General features: G+C 36.7%; 1 protein-coding gene across 6 annotated transcripts in view; it reads left to right on the top strand.

The window, feature by feature from the left end:
* The window catches only part of Arid4b (AT-rich interaction domain 4B), a 121,075-nt gene that overhangs the window by 90,801 nt on the left and 16,420 nt on the right, over nt 1-13,854 (top strand). For all 6 annotated transcript variants that reach the window (XR_005091610.1, XM_028859874.2, XM_028859858.2 and 3 more), the window contains 2 exons: nt 10,210-10,294; nt 12,600-12,798. Coding sequence is in view for 5 of the 6 variants with exons in the window: in XM_028859874.2 (XP_028715707.1) it covers nt 10,210-10,294; nt 12,600-12,798 (284 nt within the window). In the remaining variant the exon portion in view is untranslated. The remainder of the gene's footprint in view (nt 1-10,209; nt 10,295-12,599; nt 12,799-13,854) is intronic.

Genomic DNA, 13,854 nt, shown 5'->3' with positions numbered 1-13,854 from the left:
ATTTTAAGTTGAGATACTCAGCTTTGTAGTGACACAGGAAGGAAAGTGATACCTGAACCAGCAAAGTCATGCTTGTCTTATTAAGACGGATGCTGTCTATTTTGACCTCAAGCAGTCCTGTGCTAAGAACTTTGCAAAGAAGAACCTAACCATCTCGATGAAGACCTCGGGGGTGGATCTGCATACTTCTGCAGCATAGAGGACAGGACTGTACTTCAGCATATTAACAGTTAATCTCCTTTTAGTGAGCATGACAATGTCCCTGTTGTTCTCTGCAGTAGTTACCAAAGAGTGTCTCGTTGATAAACCAGCAAAAACTATTATTATTATTGCTGTATCTTCATGTCTGAAACTAATCAAAGGACTACAACAAATCATCAGCTCTTCAGTTATTTCCTATTACTTTAGGGGTCTTCAGCATACTGTCTACATTACTAGAAATATTAGAGATGAAGCTTTACGCGTGGAGGTTCATGAAAACAGCTTTGTCGGCAGTCACGCTGATTTACGATTGAGAATGGTTTAGGACATTTTGTATGGAGCCATTTTTGTGTACATCTTATCTGAAGTTTTCTGTAAGGAGAAGTTTTCTTAAAGGAAATAATATCTTAGTTTTGAAAAGTTTTCTCTTATTGATTTCTGTACTTTTACTTTTTCTTATTTCTGTAGTTTTCCTTTTTTCTAAGATTCATAAATTTAAATTTTGTTCATCTCTCAATTTACAGTTATAAAATATTTTAAACAAATATATTTATACAAACATTAATATTTGAGTCAGTTTTTTGCTACCACATGGAAAGAATAAAATGTATTTTATGTAAATTTACTTAAAGTAAAATTGGAACTCTTGAGCCCAAACTACAAATGACAGACTGGTAGTGAATTTTTCTGATACAGTGATTGTGTTTTAAGTTACTGTCAAATACTATAGAATCACTAGGCATTGGATGCTTGAAATGTTCTAAGTCATTGTATGAATACTTTTTAACCCTCCTAAAAATAGCATTCAATCTAGAAAAATAAATACAAATATAATAAATGGATTAAAATCACTTAAATTACAGTGGTTTTGAAAATATATCCCCATAATTTTTTGAAAATGACATTCCTATGGGTGGGTTGTAGCAGTAGTGGGGCATTTGTTAAGCAAGTGTAAGATGCTGTCTGGGTCCAACTCCACACTGCCACAAGAAGTTATAATAATACTTTAACCTTTTTGTTTCCTAATTGAGTGGGAGAATCCACTTTTTAAAAATATGTAAAAGTGTTCTGCCTGCATGTAGGTCTGTGTGGTGCTTACAGAAGCCAGAAATACATATTGGATCCCTTGGAACTGGAGTTACAGATGGTTGTGTACTAGCATGTGGGTTCAGGGAACCGAATCAGGGTCTTCTGGAAGAGCAGCCAGTGCTCGCAACCACTAAACCATCTCCCTAGCTATTACTTTTTCCAGTTTTAATAGTAGACAACTCCTCTGTGTTTTTTCAAATTTCTCCAAATGATGTTAGTATTGGTCTGTTTTTGGTATCATGTCCTTGTCATATAATAAGTATAGGATTGGTTTTAGGAAATAAGGTTATGCATTATGAAAATAACCCACTAGGAGCTACATATGTAATCCTAGTACTTGGTGTCTGAGGCAGGAAAATTGTAAGCTTGGTACATCTATGTGAGTATATGCTACTTGTGTGCAGGTGGCCATGGAAACCAGAAAGAGGGCATTGGGTCTCCTAGAACTGGAGTTGCAGGGGATTGTAACTTGCCTGACATGTGTGCTGGGAACTTAGCTTGGGTCCTCTGGAGGAAGTAATAAGCAGTCTTAACCACTAAGCCATCTTTGCAGCAGCATTGGTTTGTGATGTATAATATATGAATACTTTATTACAGTATACTGACACTGACTCATTAGAGGAATAGGAAAGAGATGTTTACTATAACTCTGTGACTTCAATTTTATTTTTTCTTTGTCTTTGGTTTCTAAGACAGGATCTGGCTATCTAGCCCTGGAATTGGCTTCCATCCTCTTGCCTCTGCCTCCCTACTGTTGGGATTACCGGTGTGCACCACCATGCCTGGCTAACTGTAAACTCTTCAGTATCTATCAGTAGTTCTGTTCTTTATGAGAAATTAGAGAGAACTGAAAATATCATTATACTTAAGGACATGTTTCAATAAAAATGTGTTATCCTTTAAATATTGTATTTCTTGGAGAGAGGGAAATATAAAAAGAGAAAAAACGCATGTAGGGACAGATTGTGGGGAGGCAGATGATAAAGTATCATAATATATATATGAAGGTATTTCCTGCCATTACTTGTCCACTAACTTTAAAAATTTTTTAAAAGACTGTGACAAATTCAGCCTTATTTTCTGATCACATTTAGTTGCTGTTTATCAAGCTTTATTTGACCAACAGACATTGAGTGCCTACTATATGTCAAACACTGTGGTCTTAGTGTGGACATTAAGACAGTGATCTCTGCAAAAAGATTTCTAGTCCAGATAAGGAAACTGTTGAGTGAGATTTATAATTTATAGATTCTCATCCCCCACCACCACAGAGATGGAGCATAGTGGCACACACCTCAGTTTCCTCTGTGTTTGGTACTTCTCTTGGCCAGTTCTCCTCCTCACTTTGTCTGAGTAGTAGCTCTTCTTTTCCATCCCTGTTGTAGATGAGAGCAGTAATCTGACAGAAGCACAAGCACTCATCCCCCTTGCTCGACCCCTTACTTGAACAGCTGATCTGGCTGAAGTAAAACCAATGTGCCACTCTGCTGCTATTTGAAATTAGTCGTTGTGAACCTTAAGTGAGCCTTTATTTTTTTTGTTCTCTCTTCTATTTTTTTAGCTGATTAGTTTATGTTGTTTCTCATTTCTTCCCTCCCCCAAACTCTTCCCTGTCCTCACTTTCAACTAGTACCTTTGATTTTAACCTCATTGAGAAATTAAAATGAGAAGAAAATTTCTACTAACTTATACTCTGTCCACCTCCTGCCTGCTTCTATAGTCCTGCTGTGTATTTGTCACCTCTAGTCACAAGTTAATGTCATGTTGCTGTCTAGATATTGTTGTCTAGTAAAAGACAGGTGTCCTTTTTCTTGATCTGTTCAAATTAACCCCACCATTAAAGACTTGGACGTACTTTCCTGTCTCTCGAGCCTGTTGAGTCCTGCTGTGCCATCTCTGTGCATCATTCCACCAGCTGTTTGACAGTGGTGTCTGTACCTGTCCTGTTTTCTCATCTCGGGGTGTGCCCTCTCTGACCGGGCTCCACATCCCGTGCCAGGCTCCTGAACAGTACTTACAGGACCCTTCTTGTTTATCAGTGATGGTCACATCTAGCTGATCACTCCTTCTGCCATACTCTCTGCCTGGGTTCCGGCTGCCACAGCTGCACCAGTTTTTACTTTCTGTCCCTTAATTATCTTGTTTTATTTCTTATTTGTAAATGGAAGTTTTCTGTTTTAATTTCTTGTTTTATTTTTTCCTCTGATAAGTATTGCAATTTGTTACTTTATGTTCGTGTTTTTCTAATCATAACATGAGTCAGGGATAATGAATTTTTCTGAGCTCAGGAATATAATTTCTCTTCAGAACACTGAACCTGTCTCCTGGTTAGCAAATTTCTTTGGGAATCCCCATTTCTTAGGACTTCCTCCCTTCTTTTGTACTTTCAAAATTAAAACTGTTACTTTTCAACCTAATTTTTCTATTCTTTTTCCTAACTAGTCTATCCTGTTTATTCAGTAATGATAAAAGGACAGCACATACTCTGGAAAACTATCTGTTGTACTTCTATAGGCTAAAAGTTAAAGGTCCATAAGATGGACCTCATTTGATAATGGTTTGTAAGCAAGTGTTTGTAATCTTGTTTTAGAACAGATTGCCTTTTGATTAACTACAGGAGTACAAGTGAAAATCAGCATCATCTTCATGAAAAAGATTAATCTTTCTTTGTATTTTTATCTGAGACTGTTGACTAAACCTGGGTCTGTCTCATTGAGTATAGGTTGGCAGGTGTTTTAAAAACACGTACGTGGACATATTCCACATAATAATTTACAGATTAACAAGTGCGTCTGTTTTTTGTTTATTTTCAATATGCACAAGTAAATTTCCTAAACTTAATCAGTTACTAGAAAAACTCTACTTTGAGGATGTTTATAAAACTTCGTATCTACATCACAGTGTGCAGTTAGTGCTACAGCTTTAAACCATTTGCAGAGCTCTAAGCTTGGTTCATAGTGTGTGATGTTTTCTTGGCATTATGTGTTTATCTCTGCCTGCAGACCCACACTAGCATTAGAATCCCTAGGAAATGCTATTGCTAGGGTGACTATACTGTTTGGTTGAGCTGCATGTGACAAATTTTAAATCAAGAATGCTGTAATATTCACGTCTCTATCATTCTACTATTATGTTCTCTTGGGAGGTAGTGGTGAAGATAAGGTAATTAGGTAGCCCAGACTGGTCTTGAACTTCCTGTGTAGCTGAGGGTGACCTATTGATCCTCCTCTTCCATCTCCTAAGTGCTGCTCTTAGAGATGTGTTCACTATGCCTGGCTCTGCTATTTTATTCTTCATTAAGATGAATTCGCTGGATTTCATGTCACTGGATTTAATAGTATAGGGGGTATAAAATATTGTTGTCACCAATTTTAAAGTAATTATTGAGTATCATTTTAGAATTTTGATATTTAACTTAATGGCTAATCATTTGAATGGTAATAACCTTTACATGTATTTCAGATAGTTTTTAAGAATTATGTCAACTTGGTTTTGCTCTGAAAGCTTATTTTTTTTTGCTTTGCTTTGCTTTGTTTTGTTTTGTTTGTTTTCTTTTGTTTTGTTAGGACAGGGTCCTACCTTGTAACCCTACCTGGCCTGGAACTCACTGTGTGTACCAGGCTGGCCTTGAACTTAGAGATCTGTCTATCTTTGCCTCCTAAGTGTTAGAATTAAAGGGGTGCACTACCATGCCCAGCTGCTCTGAAAATATTTTTAAAACATCTGTTCCTGCGTGTAATTTGTTTTTTTTTTAAATAAAAGTATGACTGAGTATATATTATGGTGTACATACAGTATTTCTTTGCAAGCTGTGTTTCAGAAGACCTCTATTGGAAGTGGGCATAGTCACCATTTTGGCTAGTATATTTGGTAGACTAACATTCTGCTGTTTGTATTATTGCCAAATGATTGTTTAGATGATTTGCCAATTCAGGCAAACAAAAGTTACAAAGCTTTTTAGAACTTCTAGTTTTCTCTGGTGAGAGCAAGTACACAATGGTCTCTGAATGGTTTCCTTTAGCTTTGTGTATTTTGAACACATTAAGAAAAAAGTCAAATCTGCCATTGGCTGCTTCTTTCAGGTTTGTATTGTTACATTTACTGCTCTGCACTGTCTTCTAGGTTAAATTGTGAGCTCCTTGAAGACAAGAGCTGTGTTGTGACTTTATGCTGAATATGCTGAGATGTATTGAATAAATAAATTTGTCTGTATAAGTTTTGACCATTTTTATGTGGCCTACGAGATACTGAGTCCTTCATGTTAGGTGATTCCAGTAGATATCGTCTCAGATTTGGCATGTGTATTTGCCTAGAAGTTTAGATGTATATCAGATACTTACCTGGGTTCTGTGTGTAAGATTATTATATAATGTGCTAATAATGGAATTTAAAAGCTGAGGCTAACCAGACCTTTTTCCTCTGTTGACAATACTAAGGCTCAAACCTAGAGCTTTGCTCATGCCGAGCAAGTGCATAAGCACTGAGCTCCAGCCCTTACTTAAAATAATCAGACTTAATTTGCTTAATTAGTTTTCATTTTTTTGCTTGTTTGTTTTTTGTTTTTTCCAGATAGGATTTCTTAGTGTTACTACCCTGGCTGTCATGGAATTACTCGTAGACCAGTCTGGCCTTGAACTCACAGAGATCCACCAGTTTCTGCCTCCTATGCTGCGATTAAAGGCATGTGCCACCACTCAGTATTTGTTTTTGAGTTGGGAAAAACAAAAAACCCAGTAATAGTCCTCTTCCCTGATGCCCTGAGAAGGTGAATCTCTTTTTGTCATGAAGAGACCAGTTCCTTGGTACTTTTAGTGAAAGTCCAGTTCAAGGCAGAGGGTGGTGCATCAGCCATCCAGTCTCCTTGCTTTCTCTAGTAAGAGCCTCAAGAAGACAAGTATGTGTTGTGTGTGAGCCAGCAGGTCAGGTGGCTCTTTCTCTCATGGCCTCTTTATGTCATGCTGACTGATGAAGAGGAGAGAATGTAATTGCTTAGCACTGAAGGGTTCAGCTGAAGCCCTGTTGCTCAACAGTTGCAGGGACAATCCTAGTTGGATCTGCTCAGTGGCCATCCACATTGGAATGCGTACCCTAGCGTCTTGATTACCTGTATTGTGATTCTCTTTTCTAAAGTCACTATGACATTTCCACCCATGCTTCGTTCTTATTGGTACTCACTCCTCTTCCATTCTCTGCCTCATCTCCCTTGCCCCTCCTATAGGTTCCTTCCCTCCTTCTCTCCCTCCCATTGCTCCCCTTCTTTCATGTCACTTGTATTCTGTTGCCATCTTCTCCCCATTGAGATATCTGGGCTGGAGAGATGACTCAGAGATTAAGAGAACTGGCTGCTCGACAGGAGGACCTGAGTTCAATTCCCAGGAACCACATGACATCTCACAACCATCTGTAATGGGATCCAGTGCCCTCTTCTGGCGTGTAGGCATGCATGCAGACAGAATACTCACACATAAAAAATATACATAAATAAATAAATTTTAAAAAACCAATGGAAGATATCTCTTCATGATTCCCAGTCTAGTTTCATGATCCACACTCTTAGATTTATATGCATCTAAAACGAAAGTCTAGAATCTGCATATTTGAGAAATCATGAAGTATTTTTCTGAGTCTGGCTTATTTCACTTAGTGTAATGATTTCTGCTTATCCTTTTTCTTGCATATATATAATTTTATTTTTATTTATAGCTTGATAAAACTCTGTTATGTATGTGTATGTGCCACATTTTCATCATCCATTCATCTTTTAATGGATGATTAGGTTGCGCCCATTCTTAACTATTTTGGATGGTGGTTTTCATATGTGATTTTTTTTTTTAACATTAAAATTTTTTTTTTATTCTCATATGTCTGTATTGGAATATGTATTGTGAGTGCAGGTGCCCTCCGACTCTGTCTGTTCACTCTTTTCTGCTGAGCTATCTCCCAGCTTTCTGCTGTTGACTCTTAAAGCAGTAATGAACTGGGGAGCCTCCTGTACAGTGGTGGTTAAGATAGCCACGGGGACAAGGCAGCTCATGTTTACATGATATTCTTCTCTTCTGGTTTGCTCGTTAATGTTGATTTGGCTTGGTGTTTTTGGAGATAGTCTCTCTGTATCCAGGTTAGTCTGGAGCTTTCCATCCTCCTGTTTTGTCCTCCTGGGTGATAGATTGTAGGTGTGATTTAATGTCCGCTCCAATATTCCAGTATTTTTTGTTTTTGAGATAGGGTTCCACTATGTAGCTCCTGGCTGGCCTGAAACTCCATTTGTAGACCAGAGTGACCTCAAACTCACAGAGGTTTGCTTACCTTTGTCTCATCCCCTTTGTTGAGATTAAGAGAGAACTCCACAATACCCAGCAATTCTAGTATTCTTTAAAGATGTACTTTGAGGGAATCGATTCTGTAGACCAGGCTGGCCTTGAACTCAGAGATCCGCCTGCCTCTGTCTCCCAATCAATTAAAGTTAGGATTAAAGTTGTGCACCACTGCCACCCAGCTGTTTTTCTGTTTCTAAATTGAAAATTTTCTCATTTTTACCAATTTTTTTTAAAAACACGTAGCTTTAAGTTTTTGTGGTGTTTTAAGATATTTGAATTTCCTATAATCCCAACACCTGAGTCAAAAGCAGGAACATGATCAGTCTCAGCTATATAGCATATTCTGACTAACCCATACTACATGAAACACTGTCTCAAAAGCAAAACAAGAGGCCACCCTGGCCTAGAGAGCAAGTTCCTGGACAGCCAGGGCAATACCAAGAAACCCTGTCTCAAAAAAACAAAAACAAGAAAAAAAAACCCAAAACCAAAAAAAGTAATACTAAAAAAGTGGGTGTGATGGTGTAATCCTTTAGTCTCAGCACTTGGGAGGCAGAGGCAGGCAAATCCACATGAGTTTGAGGCCAGCCTGGTCTACAAACAAGTTTCAGGATAGCCAGAGAAACACAAAGAAACCCTTTCTCCAAATGTAAATAAATAGGCTCTTATATTGAAATGATATCACAGTATAAAAGGAGTTTATGGTTTTTTGTTTTTTTTTGAAGTGCACACAGCATGTGTTGTTATTCCCATTTCACAAGTTGCCTCGAGATTGGTTGTTTTTAAATTTATTATTTGGGGCTTGTATATATATATGGGATGAGTGTACGTATGCACCCCACAGTATGCGTCTAGAAGTTAGAGAACATTTTGGAGTCAGTTCTCTGTTTCCACATTTATATGGGTTCTAGAGGTTGAACTCAGTCAGGGCTGTAAGGCTTGGATGTCAAGAGTTTTTGCTTGCTGAGCCATCTTGCTGGTCCTTGAGAACAAGTTCCTGCTGTGTTCCCCAGGTTAGGCTTGAATCCTGGGTTCAAGTGATTCTCCTATTTCACTTTCTCAGGTAGCTGAAACTCTAGGTCCAACCAATGCCCTGTTTATTCTTACAGAATTTTAGTATCTCTAGGATATCTTAGATTTGGGACGCCAACATTCTACTGTTCAGGTATCCTTTGTCCCTAAATGGCTTTAAGCATAATGCAGTTTTTGATACTTCTGTGAAGGGCAAAATGTAATTTTGGAAAAGTAATACTTGCTTTACAACTTTCTCAAGTATTATATATTTGAGCCTTAAAACCATATATGGCATGTGACTGGTAAGAGAGGCATTGAGCTGTTCTCAGAGTGCATCCTATAACTGTTCCCTTTCTCTTCTTTTATGGCCACCATCAGGTTTAGTCAGTAGGAAGCACAATGTGATCCTGTGTGGAGTTGAGTCAGAAGTTTTCACTGTCACCTGTGTAACACTTGCCTAAGGGTTACTTTACATGCTTAATCAAATGATGACCTGTGTAATTTATCTTTTTATTTTTATTTTTATTTTTTATGTTTAAGAACACTGGTCACTTTTTGAGATAGCGTCTCACTCTTGAAATGCAGACTGGTCTGGAGCTTCTGACACTCCTCCCTTATCCTCCTAAGGCCTGAATTATCACATTACTAATTTAGTTCTTGATTTAGGACCTTTGTTACTTCACTATAAATGTTTGTAGTAATGAATTTTTATTTTAAACATTTTAAACCTCATTTTCAGAGTTTAAAATGTTATTGAAGGCTGGAGCCATTAGCTCATTGGTAGAGCATTTGCATAGTGTGTGCATACTGCAGATAGATAAATAAGTAATAACAAATTGCCACTCTCTTTTTATGGATGTAATTTCAGAACACCAAAAGAATTCATTTCTAATGTTACTTTTTCTAGCTTATTTTTAATGGAAAAATTATTCTTTTTTTTTTTTGCATAAATAGCTTAATGTAGTTAATAGTATTTTGTACCTTGTAAAATTCTGAAGACTTTGGACATTGGGCTGAGAAGTCATTACAGCTCTGTTGACCCTTTAATGTCTGTAAATGTATGAAAGAAGCTTTTTAGAACACAGAAAAGTTGGCAGAATAATGTTTTTCTTAACATTTTATCAGCAACACTCCCCTACCCTGGGTTATTTTGCATTCTCTAAATTGCAGTAGGAGGCTGTCAGTGTTACTTAACTGTAACATCTTTCTTGACAGATCTAGTGAGAGAGAGAGAGAGAAAAAAAACCTACCTGCTGCTCAGGAGCAAAACAGATGTGTAGAAAAGATTGTAATTTCTCAGTGTTTATTGTCCATGTTTGGTTTCAATGGAGCAGGGAGGGAACCCAGAGAATTTATAAGGGTTTGGTTCAGTCAGTAGCTATATTGACCTTGGGACAGTCAGTTTGACTCACTTTGATGTCTTGATTCCATACTCATCAGGTTGATAGATCTCCAAAGAGCCTTTGAAGTTGTAAGATGTTAGGACTCAATATTTGAGTTTTGTATTTGAATATAGCATAGTTCCTTCTGTGGCATGTAGCTTACATATTTATGCTTATTCATTTATGCTTATTTCTTTCAATTTTAGATATGATGAATGGATTAAGGCAGATAAAATAGTAAGACCTGCTGATAAAAATGTACCAAAGATAAAACATCGGAAGAAAATAAAGGTAAGTCTTGATTTTGCTATGCTCCATTAGCTGTTAAATACATTTTTCTTAAAAAAAAGAAAAAGACAATTAAATGTGCATGTGCTACTTCTGATGTTAATCTTCTCTTAAAAAGCACTTTTACCAAATGTTAGATTCTGCTCTAACTAATTTTGTCACCTTATAGAAAGGTTTTAGGAACAGTGCTAACTGATCTCTGAGGCCTTTTCGGTTTCAACATTATATAAAACTATATGACAAAAATGCATTTATCCATTTAAACCTTTCCTGTCTCTTGTAGTTCCCAACTAGGAGCCATCAAGCATTGCAGGTAGGGGATGTGAGTTATTGTAATAGATGTAAGGTGAGGAAGAGGAGATGTCTAAAGACAGAGCAGAGTATATCGTCTTTATCTGACTGGATACTAGGTCAAAATGTTTTCAGCACCCTCTTCACCATGCACTATATAGCTACCATAGGATCGGTGCTCTCATGTGCAAAGTTGTACTGCTGTACATGATAGAATTATTGTTACTAATTGTGAGATAAATATTTTTAAATATTCTATTAAAAGCCAGACAGACCATTTTACATGGTTTTAAGATTTTTTTAAGAAAGGATTTTTATACTTTTCGCATAGTTCACATGCTTAGTAATGGTTCTGAAACTCAATTTTTTACTCCAGTAAAAAGTTGTTATTTTCCTGTTTAGAGACCCCCTTGTGGTCTCAGATGCCGAATGCATTTATCTCGTTGGCAATCTTTTTTATCATTGTAAACTTGAGTCTAAATTTCTGGTATGGTAGTCCAGTACCTAAAACTCAGAATTTCTTAAAACCCTTTCTTTACACACTCTTTGTTGGTCCTTATTGAAAAGTATGTAAATCATGCTATGTTTAGCATTGTTTTTAGTAATTGGAAGAACATTTGTTAAAATGTTTGTTAAAAACCCAGTGCCTTTGTACAAAACAAGCTTTGAAACAACATTGTTAAGTAGATGAGTGGGAGAAGCAATGCTTGGGTCATATACATAAAATGTTCTCTGAATGTCTGTCTCCGTTCACTTCTTGTTACTAACCTAAGAATGTTAAAAGTCTTGGTCATAAGGAAAGAGGCATGTGAACTTAAGTTTCTGTATTTTAAAAGGTTTTTATGTATTACTCTTTGATGTTGCACATACCTCCCTCCCTTTCTCAAGTTCTCTCTGAGAGCTGTTGTTGGAGAGCCTCCTTTGACAGCCACTAGAAAATATATTTGAGCTTGGACTGAAGTGAGCTGTTTCAGCCTTCAGCGTGCATGGTAGATTGTGGTTTCTGAGATCAAGTCATGAAAAAAAGTCATGCTAAAAAGTTGGGAGTAACAATAGACATTCCAGACTTTGGTAGTCTGCCTGCCCTTCTTAGGATGTTCTGAAAGTTAGGCCCAGTCACTGGTCCCTCACTGTTGAAGCATTTACCAGAGTCACCTGGAGAACATGTTAAAATAGACTGGTTTCATCCTCAGCATTTTGGATGCTGAGGTCTGCTTTTCTAGCAAGTTGTCAGAAATAGCTGGTCAAGGACCCCACTTGGAGAATAGCTGCTATCCGAATTTTAACTGTTACATATAAAGGAGTATTTTCCCCATGCACTGTCCTTTGGAGACTTAAAAAATAAGCACTCATATTTTCAGTCTGTCTGTGTAATAGGCCTTGAGAATTGTTGTTGCTAAGTCTCACTTTGGCGAGCTTGAATTGCAAAACAAACAAAAAACATCACTTGTAGGAAACCCCTTAGCTTTGACTCATCTGTTTGTTAATTGAGTATTAGAAAATATCAGCCTTTGAGTGAGGTAGGAAGGCTGTCTGTGAACTTACTTCACAGCAGGTCAATACATGTAATCCCTCCTGTAAATTTCAAAGTACAGAACATGGCCATTCCAATCTGTACTTTACAGTGAGAATGTTCAATTTTAATATAAGAATGTTGAAAGTGAGTTTCTCCTTTTATAAATATTAAATTTGGATCTATGATTTAATTTTTAAGAATTTATAACAACTGTTATTAGCAGTCCTTAATTTGCTAGTCTTAATTGCCAGTCTGATTTGATTGCTACTATTAGATTGTAAATACAAAACAATTTTTTTCATCTCAGTGTTTTCATGAATAAACTAAAGAATCAAACCTGGTTATTTTGAAGTTTTTCTTTTATGTTTTCTGGTATTCTTTCTCAGTTAAATATTTAATAACATATTCTTTGAATTTCTTTAAAATATGACTAATATTGTTCCTTATAAGTTGTTCGTAACAAATTATAGCTAATATCTAATGCTTTATTTCTTAATCTAGAATAAATTAGACAAAGAAAAAGACAAAGATGAAAAATACTCTCCCAAGAACTGTAAACTTCGACGCTTGTCAAAACCGCCATTTCAGTCAAATCCATCTCCTGAGATGGTTTCAAAACTAGATCTTGCTGATGCCAAAAACTCTGATGCAGCTCATATTAAATCTATAGAAATTACTTCCATTCTTAATGGACTACAAGGTAAACATAACTGTTGCATGCAAATATTTGATTTTAAGTTCTATAAATGTTTAAATAAATCTGAGTGCGGTGGTACATGACTGTAATTTCAGTATTCTGAAAGCTGATGCAGAAGGGTTGAGACTTGAGGCTAACCTGAGCAATATATTAAGAGTCTGTCTCAAAAATGTCCACCTATCCCCACTTCTGCCGCCCAGAAAAAAATTCCAAAAGTTAAATTCTATAAAAGTAGTTCTGTGGCAGCAGGTTAGTTTTTTTTGACCAGAATTTGCTATGTATGTTGTTAGTTGAGTACCTTCAGGGCCGGGTTTCTCTAATTCTTGTCGAACACTGCCCATTTTGTTGCTGTATAAAGCATAGGCTGTGCTGTGTATTAAGACGATAAAGCAGTTCTGAAAGTTATTTGTGGAGAACTTACTTAACCTGCTTATCTGTTTGATTCTTTTATGATGTTGTTATGGTTAGTATACATGGTAATATGAAGCAAGTAATAAGAAAAGCAGAAAACTGGACTCGTGAGATGCCTCTGTGGTTAAGAGCACTTGTTGCCCTTGCATAGGACCTGAGTTCAATTTCCAGAACCCACATGGTGCCTCATAACCATCTAACTCCAGAATGGAGGGGATCTGACACCCTCCTCTGAACTCCATGGGCATCAGGCATACATTTGGGGTGTGTGTGTGTGTGTGTGCGCGTGCACACACAGGCTAAACATTCACCCAGTCAAAATAAGAAAAATAAATAAATTATATTTAAAAAAAGCATTGAGAACTGGAGATTATTAAATCTGGCTTGAAAATTGATTGGAACAGGGATCTGATCTACAAAGTAAATTAATTCCTTTCCCTAAAAATATTTTAAACTGTTTCGAGTGTTTTGTTTTTTATTTATTTTAGCTATAATAGAAATTAGGTTTTCTCCCTTCTTTCAGAAGACTGTATATGGATTTATTCTATAAGTCTACTGCTATATAATATTCTAAAGTTTGTTTTAAAAGTTTGCTAATGTATCTGACAAGTAGACTACTATATTAAAAAAAACACGTAGTTTAAAGAA

The sequence above is a fragment of the Peromyscus leucopus genome, chromosome 5 (genome assembly GCF_004664715.2).
Source record: "Peromyscus leucopus breed LL Stock chromosome 5, UCI_PerLeu_2.1, whole genome shotgun sequence".
Taxonomy (NCBI): Eukaryota; Metazoa; Chordata; class Mammalia; order Rodentia; family Cricetidae; genus Peromyscus; species Peromyscus leucopus.
The sequence above is the reverse complement of the archived record's forward strand: the minus strand, read 5'-3'. Positions and strand labels throughout refer to the sequence as shown.